This window comes from Nematostella vectensis, chromosome 2 (assembly GCF_932526225.1).
Source record: "Nematostella vectensis chromosome 2, jaNemVect1.1, whole genome shotgun sequence".
Lineage (NCBI taxonomy): Eukaryota > Metazoa > Cnidaria > Anthozoa > Actiniaria > Edwardsiidae > Nematostella > Nematostella vectensis.
In genome coordinates this window covers 5,251,593-5,265,511 of record NC_064035.1, presented here as the reverse complement: position 1 = coordinate 5,265,511, position 13,919 = coordinate 5,251,593, and the positions used below count along the sequence as shown (strand labels likewise).

Below are 13,919 nucleotides of genomic sequence, written 5' to 3'. Positions count from 1 at the left end.
AAAAATAAGCACGCCTGAGTGTTCGAATAGCCTTGCGGCAGAGAATTTCTAGGGAAGCAAAATACAATAGTTCACTACTCGTGAACGTACTCCTCATGGGTATCCAAACTAAAGGAGTTGGTTTTCCAGTTTTCCGGAAAGGCTAAGGGTACTTGTTACCCTGGGTACCAGAGGCTCCAAGCTTCGCGGCGAAAACGTTCTTGTACTTGGTACTTGGGGGACTATGAAATCACATCAGGAGAGAAAAATAAATACTCTAAATTATGCAGACAGAGAGTTGTGGACATTGAACTGCAACTTTAGCAGAATGAAGTTTTCAACGGGATCACGAAGACAGCAAACCACGCAACGCAAAAAACTTAGAAAATATCGCGACCATAAGGATAGCTATGAACTACAGAGCTACCTTGAGATCCCAAACCAAAATCACCGAAGGTCCCTCACCAAATTGCGCATTAACAACCATGCATGACCTCGAAATAGAGAAGACGAGACAAGTTCATGAACGGACATGCCAATTCTGTCCGTACACGGTAGAGTACGAGTTCCACTTTGTTGTGCATTGCAGAAAATATAAGTAGTAAAGAATCAATTTTTTCGAAAAACTTAGTAGATCCCGGGGATTTGATTTTGCTAAGAAATCGGAGTGGCAGATTTCTTCTCTAATATTTAACCCTCCAAAGAAAATAGCAAAGGAGGCGGCAAAGTATGTTTTTTTTCATGCTTTCAAATAATAAACGAAAAATAGAAGGGGAATGTTGCTGGAGTTTATGACTTTTTAATTCACTTTCAGACAAACCTATATACTAAATCTCTATAGGTGAAGTGAATAAATTGTTGTTTATTTGTTGTCGTAGAATGAGTTTTCGGGGCAAGAAAAAGGACAGGCAGTGCAGTAGAAATTCGAAGGTATTTAAAAAAAATATGCACTCCGGTAGTCTCTCGAAGAAACATTTACGGTAATTCTTGATTAGCACTCTACGAAGCCAGCTCCGAACATTTTTTTAGATAACACGATTTGTTGCCAGCTTCTCTCTGGAGCATCAGGCGTGAGCTCCCTGTGGTCTAGGTATCCCGCGCTTATCAGACGGGAGTGGTTTCCCGGCATAAAGTACTGTACTCGGTTGTAATGGACTTCGCCGACGCAGCGATAAGATTAGAACTTTGCTGCTAAAAAAACACCAACTAGATGGATCCTAATACTATTTGGTGAGTATACAGGCCATTTTAACCGTACTTTCAGTAAATCTTTCTGAGAAAATATGTGCGATTAATCAGGAAGCAGTGAAACATTGTTATGCGCTCGTCGTTTGAAAGTCGTTGCTCGCACGTGTCTTGGTTCAATTTTCACGTGTAGTTTTATCACTTGAAGGGCAAGTCTAATTAGCGTGATATGAGTAAAGCCTCTGAACGCAAGATGAATCCGATGTTTTCTGAACACGTCGCAAGATTCGTACTTGGGGGTTTGTCTTGTATGACTGCTACAACTGGTAAGTAGGCTCTTCTCGAATCAACCAGTGTGAATGATATGGGTTCTTTATTAACAATCGCGTATCGTTACCCTGGTTCCAGAGCCTCGAACGTCTCTCTGTTTATTGGCCAGCGAGGAGACGTTCTAGGCTCTGAAACCAGGGTAATTATCCGTCTGTTTCAGTATTCGCTCAGTCCCTTATTCAAATCTGGGGGGTACTTACATGATACCTTTTTATTCGATTTGAAGCATTATTTAGGCAGTACAGTTCACTAAGAAGTCAAACAACATTTTCGTAATATTTCGGTTGTTTTCTCGTGCACTACTGTTAGCCGGCTAGCCGGAGATTCGGGATTCCTTTGAAAGGGGGAAAGGAGAAAGGAGAGCCGGCAGCAAGACCCTATGTTTTTGCATTCCACCCCTTTCATGTTTGACGTCACTTGTCAAGTGAAAAGGCCAGGAGCTGTCAAATCGAACCAATCACAGCCATCCAAAAAGTAAAAAAAGGCCAACCTGCAAAAAGCGTCCGATCAAAATAGTCGCTCGACCTGTGAACCCATGAATTTTAGAAATACTTGCATTTTACATATAGAGCATATTTACAAATGAAGAGAATGTAAACTTAACACCAACAAAAACAGCAAGTATAAGCACACTCCCCATGCAAGTTAGCAACTTCAGTCGAATTTGGGAGGTGGGATAACGGCTGAAATACAGAATTTTTACAAAAAAATGTTCTTCGCGAAGGCCAGCGCCAGAAAGAAATCCTACTTTTACTTTGAATATCAAGGCATATCAAGGGCATTTCATCAACAACAATCGCACTTAGATTTTGGATGGGGAAAGTTGCTTCAGCGCTGTTCTAAACTTGGAGGCTTACACTTCTTCAGCTGAAGCAAATATCGTTTGCTCTTGGGCGTAAGAGTCATTCTCTAATTTAAGACTTGTTTCCAAGGCTTTCTGGCTCCTTGATCTTGTTGCATATCACCCCTAAGAGGAAACACATGACTAGAATTTTTAGACTTTCACTTTGCCAGACTCGAAGCTCATGGTGCTAACAAATACTTGGTAATAAATAAAGCTTTTACCAAAGCCCATTGGTAAAATAAAATCCCTAAAGAGCAGATACTCTATAGCAGACTTCTTCTCTTATTAATTGCAATCTTAATGACTTTAAACACGCACGCGCGCTTTTAAAGGGAGGAACCCTGGTTTCCTCCCTAAAATCTGTCAATCAAATCAGTTGAGTCTAGACCTCAAAGCGTGCGGACGTGTCTCACAGAGCTCCCGACAAACCAGAAAATGAGTCGAGCTACACTGCAAGTAAGTAAAAATTTGGTCTTTTTGTTATCAGAAATGTATTAAAATGCAATGGTATCTGTAGCATAAAAAGTACAATGTTTTTCAGCAGAAAATACATATCTCAATCGTAAATAGAAATAATTTTCTCCCCCTTTTACGCAAGTACTAAAGTTTCCCTGTTCGGACTTAGTCATGTTTGTGGCTTTCTTTCGTCAATAAATCCACCAAAATTGTTGAAATAAGAGAAACGGGTAGGTCCTTCTCTCTTTCTTGTTTCAATCTCTTATGGGTTTTAGATAACCGACGACGTGAATGTAAACAAACGAGCGCACAACTTCATTTGTGTCGCTCGTATTTTGCTTCTAAGTCCAAGGAGAAGTTTTTTTGCTTTTTGGCACGGGAGTTGTACATTTGTCAAAGACTTATCTGCTTATGAAGTGCTTTACTCAATCTTTACCCAAGTTGCATCGATTTTCTCGTATGGTATTCATAATAACCATTCCACTTCTCAGTGAAAAAAAATGGCATTTGAGTTTTGTTAGGCAATGCATAAAATCTTCTAAAAATAGAATAAGCTAATCCCTGTAAAAACATTGATTGTTGTACTTAGATCATGTGTTGTAAATAAAGCGAATATAATAATTGCTTTTTTTCCTTTTTTCACTTTACTTTTGAGCTATTTACATTTCAATCACAGATCTTCCAAGTGCACAAAGTTTGAAGCCCGAGTTCCGACCTTGCATCTCCTCAAACCACTTCCCCTACTACCAGCTCTCCACTACCAGTACTACCAGTACACATGTTAATATTTGTTTATTGTAAATACCTGGATTAGGCATGATCAAGTGTGCTTTACATGCACAGACTAATCTATGCAGTTAACAATAGAAACACAATAGAAAAGAATGTGAGTAAGTATGTGACCACTGTACCTTTTCCCCAAATATACTGTAATCCAATGAAATAAAAGAATGAAAACCATTAATAAAAACTACTTGTTGTTTGAGTTAATTAGGCAGCATGCCTATAGCCATCCTAACATTGTTATCATATATGAACCAACACTGATGACAGTGCATCACAAGACAAAATATGTCCTGGTCAATTGGTATTGTAGTGGAGGCAGTCTCAAAGTCTCAAGGAGGAAGTAAGATGTGAGGTGGAGGCTAATCCAGATTATGAGAGCAATGGGGATGTTAGTTTGTATTTTCTAGGATGCATCAAATCACCTTGATTTTATTATCTGCATTTTCCTAATATTAGATGGAACTCCCAATTCCAAGCAGGAAAGTTAGGGGTATGGGGCCCTGTTCCCTTTTCTCAAAATATAGAAATCAGAAAACCCTTGTATAGATTGTTTATTGTTTCATCTTTTGTAAATATTTTCACTATGATAGAAAAATAAACTGCATGGTTAGGAAAAATTGCCTTTGTTATTGAATAGTTACACAAAATATTTGTATAGGTAAGATGTGTCATGAACTACAGAAATAACACACCAATTTAGTATATTCAATATGTACATAAACCGAGATGTGCTGTAATGCATCATGATGAAAAGTATGGATCAATTGAGCTTTAGGGCCACCAGGTATAAATAAAAGGTATCTGGTAAAGGGGATCAATTGAGCTTTAGGGCCACGGCAGTAATATTAAGATACCCGATGTAATAAAAATACCGGGTAAAATACAAATACTGGATCGGGTAAGTAATCTATTATTTAAAATATAACCATTAACTGAAAGGGTAAATACCCGATATAAAACATTGGGTATAAATACCCGATAAAACATCAGGTAAAAATACATGATAAAACATCGGGTAAAAAATACCAGATAAAACATGGATCCTAAAACATCGGGTAAATACCCGATAAAACATCGGGTAAAAATACCAGATAAAACATCGGGTAAAAAAAAAACGATGAAACATCGGGTAAATACCCGATTAAAAATCGGTTAAAAAAATACTGGATAATAAACACTGATATACGATACCCAAAAGTGGGAGCTAGTGGTGACATATTAACACATTAATAGCCTTATTAATTAACAGATTCTTCTGGGTTTCTTTTGATTGTACCTGAACGTGTGCGTGAGTCTATTTTTTGTGCGCGTTGAATTTGAAACTACTGCTGATCACAAAGTCTATGCCGAATGTATTGCTTTGGGCTTCGAACTGTGGCATACTAAAACGGAAACGTGTTCAAATATCATGGTTTTGAAAGGGGTTCTGATCCCACAATTCCGCATCACACAGCTCTCTTGTTTTCCCGTTAAAAAAAAAGAAAGGTAATAAATCCTGCATCCTTCACCGTCGATTTTGCGCATGTCCGCAACCCGGGGATGAAATAACCAATTTACGAAGAAATCTAAACTTTAGATACATTTCAGTGTTCCTTTCAGTAGGCTGGAATATTAACTTTTTCAAAGGTTTCGAAATGTTCATTTCGAAGGTAAACTTATAAAACTATCGAGAACACGTAAGTCCATTAAATTTTATCTGGAAAGGCCTTTAAATATAATCTTTCTGAGACTATCCAGGACATGTTATTCCATTATTCCAAAGTTGCGTATAAGTATAGAAATGTCCATTAAACTTTATATTTAAATCTAGAAATGTTCTTAAATTCAACCTTTTATATCAGATATTTTACCCGATGTTTTGTATCTACCCGATTACCGGGTACGGGTTGGTTTTCTTATCCGGTATTTTCATTGACCCGTTGTTTTACCGCCGTGTAAAGATAAGATACACATTTTAGGAACCTGGGCATATGGAGAGGGGCTTTTATTTGATAGCAGGTCCTAACATGGCTTGCTGTCTATTTCAGATTTAGATTTCTGGAGCACATAGCCATGAATTGTCAAGGGGGTGAGCCCTGACATATCATGCAAAAAGCAAAAAAATATATATGTCTAATAATAAAGATAATATACACACACCATGCTAAAGACATGTATATGCAAGCTACTGTATAAAACATAACAAGTGAAGTAAAACAGTAGTACTGCTTGTTCAAGTGGACATGAGCTGAATGCTCCACCCTGAATCCTACATAGGACACTAGAACATTGTTGAGGTGAGGTGTGGGCAATGATTCAAAGAGGGGCATTTTGATTTGAAGCTGTATATCAATCCTTTATGTCTATGCCAAATATCTTCATATCATATCAGGGCTGCATCACAAACACTAGCATACTGTCTCTGTGATCAGTTGATTCAAGTCCATGAAGCATCATTCTGAACAGTATAGACAATATAATAATTCTATTGTAGTTTTTATTTATATCAGCTTACATGACATTTCAAAATTATGAGGAAAGATACACAAACATCTTACCTAATTTTGACATAGTTTTTCACCACACTTCCAGATGACATAGTTGGTGAGTTTATCCACTTCATGGAGTCACCGCAAACACATTGCATCTGCACGCTGGCAGAGTGGCCCTGTCTACAAAATGCAATGCTTTGCGGGTCAAAACAAAGACTACAAAAAGAACACTTCCCTTTCGTTTTTTTAAATAGAATAAACTTAGTGAATAGATAAATTCATCGGACTGGCTTCCTGGGATTTAATCAATAGCTATTTAAAAGGACTGAAGGGTTGAGTTGCTTGTAAGGAGGGAGGAACCTCAGCGTGAATAAGTAAACATATCAGTTGTTGATTACTCGAGGTTCGTGAGTTGTGCTTCAAGCAAATCGGACTTCTGTGTCGTTGAGGTTTCCTTTGATGAACCAAGACGGGTTTGCAATCTTTCTGTTGATCCTTAATTCTCTTAAGTCGACCTTCGTCTCCTGTAGAAAGCGCTATGTTGAACAGGGTGCTTCGATCTCAAAAGGATGTCACCACCATTGCAAATGACCGTTGCACTGCTTATGGATCGACTCAAAGACCGAACTTCTGGGTTTGGTCTCTATATTTGGGGGTTGTTTTGCGACTGTTCTTTTAGTTGAATCTAATATCTACAATAACAAACTGAGTGGAGGCTCGGAGGAAGGAAAAGAGGGAGCCTTGAGCAAAAAGGACTGATTGACACTGGGAAAATGGCGCGAATTTCAAAAGCAGCCTCCATTCACAACAAAAAAGACGGAAAATGCCGTAATATTACAGCATGTTGAAGACAAAAAACACTATACATGCAACAGAAACCACATTAATTATTAAGTTAGAGCTTTATTGACAAATAAAAAGTTGTTTTAATTATGCTTTATTCGAGCTGTCTTTCTCCCCTTTGATAACGCGACCAGCTGCCATGTTGGATACTGATTAGTATGCAAAAAAGGGGGCGGAGCGATCCCTTTTATAGCGCGCGTTCGTGTTTAAAGTGGTTCTGAAATAGATGCGGAGTGCACAGTTGAAGGACAAGCCTAGGCCTATTTTAGATCTTATCACTATTTGATGACCTTTTAAAATTAGCCAATCAGCATGTTCCATTCGTCAGGTTTGTCAGTGAACGGAGAACATGCAAAAACATGGGGTCTTGCTGCCGTCTCTCCTTTTCCCTCACAGGAATCCCGAATCTCCTGAGAGCCGGCTAGCAGGCTAAAATGGGGCATGTTGTAAAACATGGACTAGACTGACAAAACACAGACTTTTCTGGAAAAACATGTACTAAGAAAACATAGGTTTTCTCAGAATAAAATAAAAAGTTACCCCCCTCTCCACCCAATTTGAATAAGGAACTGATCGAATAAGTAAACAGACAAATAAGTAGTATTTTCGCGAGTCAGCAGCCACACGTGGGCTAACAAATAAGGAACTGCGAATAAGGAACCAAAATCACACTTGCCCCAAATCAACCAATCTTATTGAACTAAACTCTAGAATACCCATACGCTTATTTGCATATTCCTTGTGTTTAATAGCTCATTCTATAGAAATTTGCAATAGATTGATGAATGATTACAAATTTTGCTCAACATAGCAACCATTAGCTTAACATAGTTTTTTGCTTCAAAGGCTGTCATTGGTCACCCTAAATAGAACGACCAATTAAAGTCTTAGTTGTTTCTTTCAAACTTGCAACAAGTTCTAATCAAGGTATTCCAAAGGGAAACAGTTATGAGAGGTTTATATAAATATATATATAATTAAAACCTAAATTTGGTTTTTATTTTGTCTTTTTCTTTTAGTGACAAACCCCATTGAAGTAGTAAAGATTCGAATGCAGCTTGACAATGAGCTTGGCTCAAAACACAACAGCAAGGACATATTCCGTGAACGCTATTACAAGGGGCTAATTAGGACTGGCCTCTCACGTGTCTACCGTGAGGAAGGAGTGAGGGGGCTATACAGAGGGTATGTGACTAGAACCACATCTCTACATACTAATGTTAAAGGTTTAGATGGCTGTTATGAGGGTAATGTTTCTGAAATCACAAGCACTCCACACCAACTCAAGCTTTCACTGTGAGGCGCATACGTAAGCAATTCTAAGCGACCACATGACATGCCAAAACCTGTACCATCGCGCGAAAGCTGTCAATATGCTAATATGCTTTGCATGGGTTTGTCGCGAATTATGAATCAAACTCCGGTTAGTTCTCCTCTTCGAAAAAAGAAAACAACTGTTCAATTTCAATCACCTAAAACGTCACTAAAAAGATTGAACAGCAAATGCAGAGTTTGTGGGAAAAATTTCAAGACATTGGGCAGGCGAGTTTCTTTAATGTAAATGTTGCAGACTCGAAGAAAATGTTAGATCAGCTTATTCCAGAAGAATATGCAAAAGCTGTAAACGGAAGATTGACCCTGTAGTCAAAAGAGAGAAATGTCAAAATAACCACCCAAAAAAAGTCTTATGCCAATTTAATCATAATCTAAATTAACAAGCTTCCCAAAATCATCGATGGAAATGGATTCACACACTTGTTAGTTTGCTAGGATGACAAAGTGGCTGATAGAGTCTATTTAAGTAGTGGTACTAGATTCATTTTATTTCAGCAGACCTTACAGTTCGTAGATCAAGCTCGCATGAATAGCCAATCAGAAATGAGGTAAAGTTAATGGCAAAAATATGGTTTCAAGATGTTATCCCTGCAACTTTGGAAGGCAAATGAAGACTTGGCGGACTTGAAGACTTTTTTTGTTTTCTTTGACAATCCACCTGAGAGGCTCTGAGAAAAGGAGCAAAATTTACTAAGAAGCAAAAAAAAAAAAAAAAAAAAAAATGCTAACACAGGACTGTTGTAACCAAGTCCTACCATTTGTGTATTCCTGTTTTGTTCTATTTGGTCAGTTTTTTACATGTCATCCCCATCTCCAGTCATTCTCTGTTCAAGTGAAGTCATCCTTATTTTTATGTTTCTCTTCAAGATTTTCATTCACCTCGAGTAATAAGACATCACTGACTATCCAACTTGTTAGGTAATGGTGTTTTACTTCCCAAAGTTTTTTTTTATTGTCAACTCCTATTAACTGGCTTCTATTCACACATTTATGATTGGTTATTTGTGTGCGCTTGGATCTATGAGTAGTATGGAGTGGTTCTTTCCACCATAGCTTCAGGAATTTTGTTGTTGTTTTCTCAAAAGGTTTACTTTATAGTCTTTTTTTTTTACTTTCACTTGTTTTCAGGATCTTCCCAGCATTGTTGAGGCAAGCTATTTACAGTTCAACACGCCTTGGTGCTTATGAACCTATAAAAAATCTACTTGGGGCCACTGACTCAACTTCAGCTGCATTATGGAAGAAAATTGTTGCTGGGGTCTCTTCAGGGGTGATTGGAAGTGCCATTGCAACTCCTACTGATCTGGTCAAGATACGTTTCCAAGCCGTCAAGATTGGAGAGACTATACCTTACAAAAATATGTTCCATGCCTTTTATAAAATTGCCAAGAAGGAAGGATTTCTTGGGCTGTGGACAGGAATGAAACCTACTGTGAAGAGGGCTGCTTGCATCAGTGGTACCCAGATTCCCACTTATGACCACACTAAACACTTGTTGTTAAATGCTGAGTTGATGAGGGAGGGAGTAGCCCTGCACCTAGCCTCTGCCTTGGTTGCTGGTTTTGTGGCGACATGTGTTGCATCACCCGTGGATATTGTGAGGACAAGGTTTATGACCCAACCCAAAGACACCAAAGGAAGGCCTTTAGTCTACCAAGGAACACTCGATTGTATTTATAAGACAGTTAGACATGAGGGGATTTTAGCCCTCTATAAGGGATTTTTCCCTAACTGGACTAGGACTGGTTTAGATACTATTATCATTTTCTTTGTTTATGAGCGACTTAGAAGATATGCTGGCCTTGATCCTATTTAATTTCTAGACATTGGTATAGTACCAGGAATTATTTGATATTCAGTTACTTATTTACTACACGGTTTATCTACTAAAAATTTTTTATATTCATAAATTTATTTGCAACAGCTGTCTTTATATTTGTGTCATCAATGCAACAAAATAAGAACAGTTCATGAATAACTTTCAACACTTAGTGAATATCCAGTCTTATTGACAGAACCAGGCAAATCATGGTCATGCGGGCAGCCTGTGTCTTTTTTTATTTATTACAGAAAATGAATAAACTTCTTGGTTGTTACATTTCTTTCTAGAAATGTGTCAATTTGAGGTTCTGTTGTAAACAGATTTTGAATTATTTGCCTCTCTTAATGTGCCTGGCCTGGAATATGAGCAATAACGTCATATTAGAGAGGTTCTCTTCATTAGTGACTTATTCATTAGCTGATTTTAAAGCAATAAAGGGTGATTTCCTAATCTCACTATGTGGTGTCATGTGATCTCACCATGTGGTGTCATGTGATCTAAGGATGTGGTGTCATGTGATCTTACCATGTGGTGTCATGTGATCTAAGGATATGGTGTCATGTGATCTCACCATGTGATGTCATGTGATCTAAGGATGTGGTATCACATGATCTAAGCATGTGGTGTCACATGATCTAAGGGTGTGATGTCACGTGATCTGAGCATGTGGTGTCATGTGATCTAAGCATGTGGTGTCATGTGATCTTAGCATGTGGTGTCACATGATCTAAGCATGTGGTCTTGTGATCTAAGCATGTAGTGGCATGTGATCTAAGCATGTGGTGTCGTGTGATCTTAAGATGTGATGTCACGCGATCTAAGCATGTCATGTGATCTAAGCATGTGGTCTCGTGATCTAAGCATGTGGTGTCACATGATCTAAGCATGTGATGTGATCTAGTCATGCCATGTCCTCTAATCACGCGGTTTGTGTGAACTGATTTGAATGATGCTCATCTCGGCACATGTGTCTTCAGACCTCATCTTGGCTGCACAACGTACTTCAGACAGCGAGCACGCCCGATTGCGTGGGTTCCCTGTGCTTGAGTATCCCCTTCGACCGCGTGAGGTCCATGTGTACTTACAACCCAGTGTTCGTGGGCTTCCTGTGCACGAATAGGACCGTTCAGGCTGGGCCCCTTTGCATGACGCACGCGGAGAAAGAGACGATCTGGTTCTAGGCCTCGTGAGCGCAAAACAAGACGGCCTGCGATTGGTCGTGATAGGGAGGGAGAAGGCCCTCATGGAGCGGGGAATACACTCGGTACGGTGGGTGGTGGCCTGAGACGAGCATGAACGCGCGCGGATTTCTTTGAAGGCAGTGGTTCTAAAGCAGTACAAAGCCGGGTTCAGACAACAGTTGAGATAACCACACCAGTATGCGACCCGCCCGAGACTAGGCGGCAAGTCAGAGGCGTCGCTCACGCACAAGGCAACCGCAAAAAGCACAAAAAACGGTGTCCAGCACGCAACGAACGTACCGAACATGAGGCACAGGGTGACCGTGAGCTTTCGCTTGAGTTGGCTTACGTTAGGCCGTGTGTGAGTCAGCCTTCTCTCGTGCGCACTGACTTTGAAATAGATTCGTAAATATGCATATATCATAAGACCTAATGGGATGATAAATGCGACCGCCGAAAGGCCTGCCATTCGAATCCTCTCGGTCACCGTGTGCGGAAAGGCTATACCGCAATGCACAGTCGTGGGGTTGAACACGATATATTTCCAACCACTAAAAGGACCAAGCGCTAGTAAAGACATGGAGGCGCACGCAGCCCAAACGGCGACCAGACATGACTTAGCGCGCCTCGCTGTCAGGAGGAATGCCAGGTTCAGTGGGCGAACAACACTCGAGTACTTATGTAAGGCAATAAGCGCAAGAGTGAAAATCGAGGCGCAGAAAAACAGGTTATTCAGAAATCCATTGGCGTGACACAGTGCACGGCCGAGGATATACCGCCTTGCGATGCTAGTTATGATTGGGAACGGTGCGCAAAGTAGTAATGCGCCCAAATTGGCGACAGCAAGGCTTAAAATGAATGCAAAAGTGGTATTCTGCAATGCTTTGCTGTGCTGTATGGTGTAACTCACGAATCCGTTCCCTAAAGACCCACATATCACCATGATAATCAGTGAGATGGCTTGGGCATAGGACGCGCCTTCCGTGTACACTAAGTCGGTGGACGAATCCTCCCTCGAGCACTTCGTACAATTCGTGACGTTACGTCGGACGGCGATTTCCATATTACACTTTCCAAACAACAGACAGACTGAGGTTTCAGTTACAGAGCTTACAAAAAGACGGAGATTTCCATAATAATCACACCAGGTCACCATAAAGACGACGGGTCACCATGAAGACAAAAGCGACGAAGATTTCTGTGATTTACAGAATCCTTAAAGACGGGGAAGGAAGTTTTCCATAATATGCTATTTAGGACGGAGATTTCTGTTATAGGTTAGGATCAGGTAACTTTAAAGACGAGCGACGGTGATCTCCTCAAATGTAAAATCAAATACGTAGATTTTCATATGCTATCGGGCCACCCAAAGGACGACAATTTAGCAATTTTTTGCATGTCCTACCTCATATCCCCCTGGCCTGTCGGTTTATAAAGGCAGATACAGTGTAATCAACAGTCTAATATGTCAGTTTTGAACTCTCGATTCTTGATGGATTTATCGACGTTCTCTTGTGGTAGCCCCGGAGGCGCCCCTCATGAGCTATTAGAATGACATTAGTCTTCAAGCGGTTAGTTGTTTTGCGGTATTTCTTTTTTTTTCTACTCACTTCTCATGTTTTTATTTCCATTTATATCCCCCCTGGGAGAGGGACACAGCGACGGCAGCTGTTGCTTTAGTCTCTAAGCTCTCTAAAGTCAAGTAGGAAATAGAGACGTGCGAAAACCCATTAAAGGAGTCTACCTCCCATACCATGGGAAACAATTAACAGTTCATTGACATCCGCTGCTACAAGTTTATTTGATCACATATAACCCATGATTACAAGATTAACAGTAAGCTCAACAAAGCGAATATAGAAGTCTTTCAGTCTGTTTTATATCCTTTTGCCATTCCTTTGCGAGATAAGGCAAATAGTAATTTATTCATAACAACGAAATACAAACAAGATTTTCAAATACACACATTTGTCAATTTTTATTATTTGTTTTGCCAATCGGCTTTTAGCTAAACTGACCGATGGTTGGATCTGGCGTAATTAACTGACAGCTTCATCTTAAATGTCTCGAGATACTTAGCCGAGTAAAATTGTCCCACAACCCTTGAAGCCCCTTATAACTCTTTATTGTAATTTCTCTAGTAAATGCCGCGGGCGATATCCGATATAAGCTTAAGGGCTGCACAACTTGTAAACGTAGAATCAATCTTGTTGCGATTGCTACCTGGCTTCCGTCAATAAATCAAACTTTCGAAATTATATTTGGTGTTCTTTAGTTGGTCAGTGACCTCGCGGAAGTGGATGGAAGCCAATTCAAAGCTGACCAATGAAAACGCTCCGAGGGTTTTTAAATGACGGACTCAGTACAAGAAGTCCACCCGTCCCGTTATCTTGAAGTACATTTTGATACAGCAGATAAAAAGCCAGAAGGCGATTTGGAAGTCATTGGTGAGAGTTCGCGTAATATCGAGAAACCGCAGTAAATGGGTTAATGCCTATGTTTTCTATAAATTTTCAAATATTGGCTCCGTCCGCTTGATTCCAAGGTTGTGTCACTTTTTCGATCTTTCTCGCGGACGCAACTAAAACGTGTAACCTGGATGCAATATCGATGTTTCAAGCACATCAGCTTGCGATCTCACTAAATCTTTGCTCATGGATATCCGCATTCACCACACAAGGTGTGAT

At 39.8% G+C, this 13,919-nt stretch overlaps 2 protein-coding genes across 2 annotated transcripts; one reads left to right on the top strand and one right to left on the bottom strand.

Annotated features, from left to right (window-relative positions):
* The first annotated feature begins 1,069 nt into the window (after nt 1–1,069).
* On the top strand, nt 1,070–10,506 carry LOC5505678 (mitochondrial substrate carrier family protein ucpB). The gene is made up of 4 exons (XM_001626376.2): nt 1,070–1,209; nt 1,373–1,490; nt 7,914–8,079; nt 9,358–10,506. Exons 2-4 carry the CDS (start codon nt 1,394–1,396, stop codon nt 10,043–10,045), a joined length of 951 nt encoding a protein of 316 aa, XP_001626426.2. The 5' UTR covers nt 1,070–1,209; nt 1,373–1,393; the 3' UTR covers nt 10,046–10,506.
* Nucleotides 10,507–10,893: 387 nt separating this feature from the next.
* Nucleotides 10,894–13,843, bottom strand: LOC125556660 (histamine H2 receptor-like). The gene has a single exon (XM_048723863.1). The coding sequence runs from the start codon at nt 12,386–12,388 to the stop codon at nt 10,967–10,969; it is 1,422 nt and encodes a 473-aa protein (XP_048579820.1). The 5' UTR covers nt 12,389–13,843; the 3' UTR covers nt 10,894–10,966.
* Nucleotides 13,844–13,919: the final 76 nt, after the last annotated feature.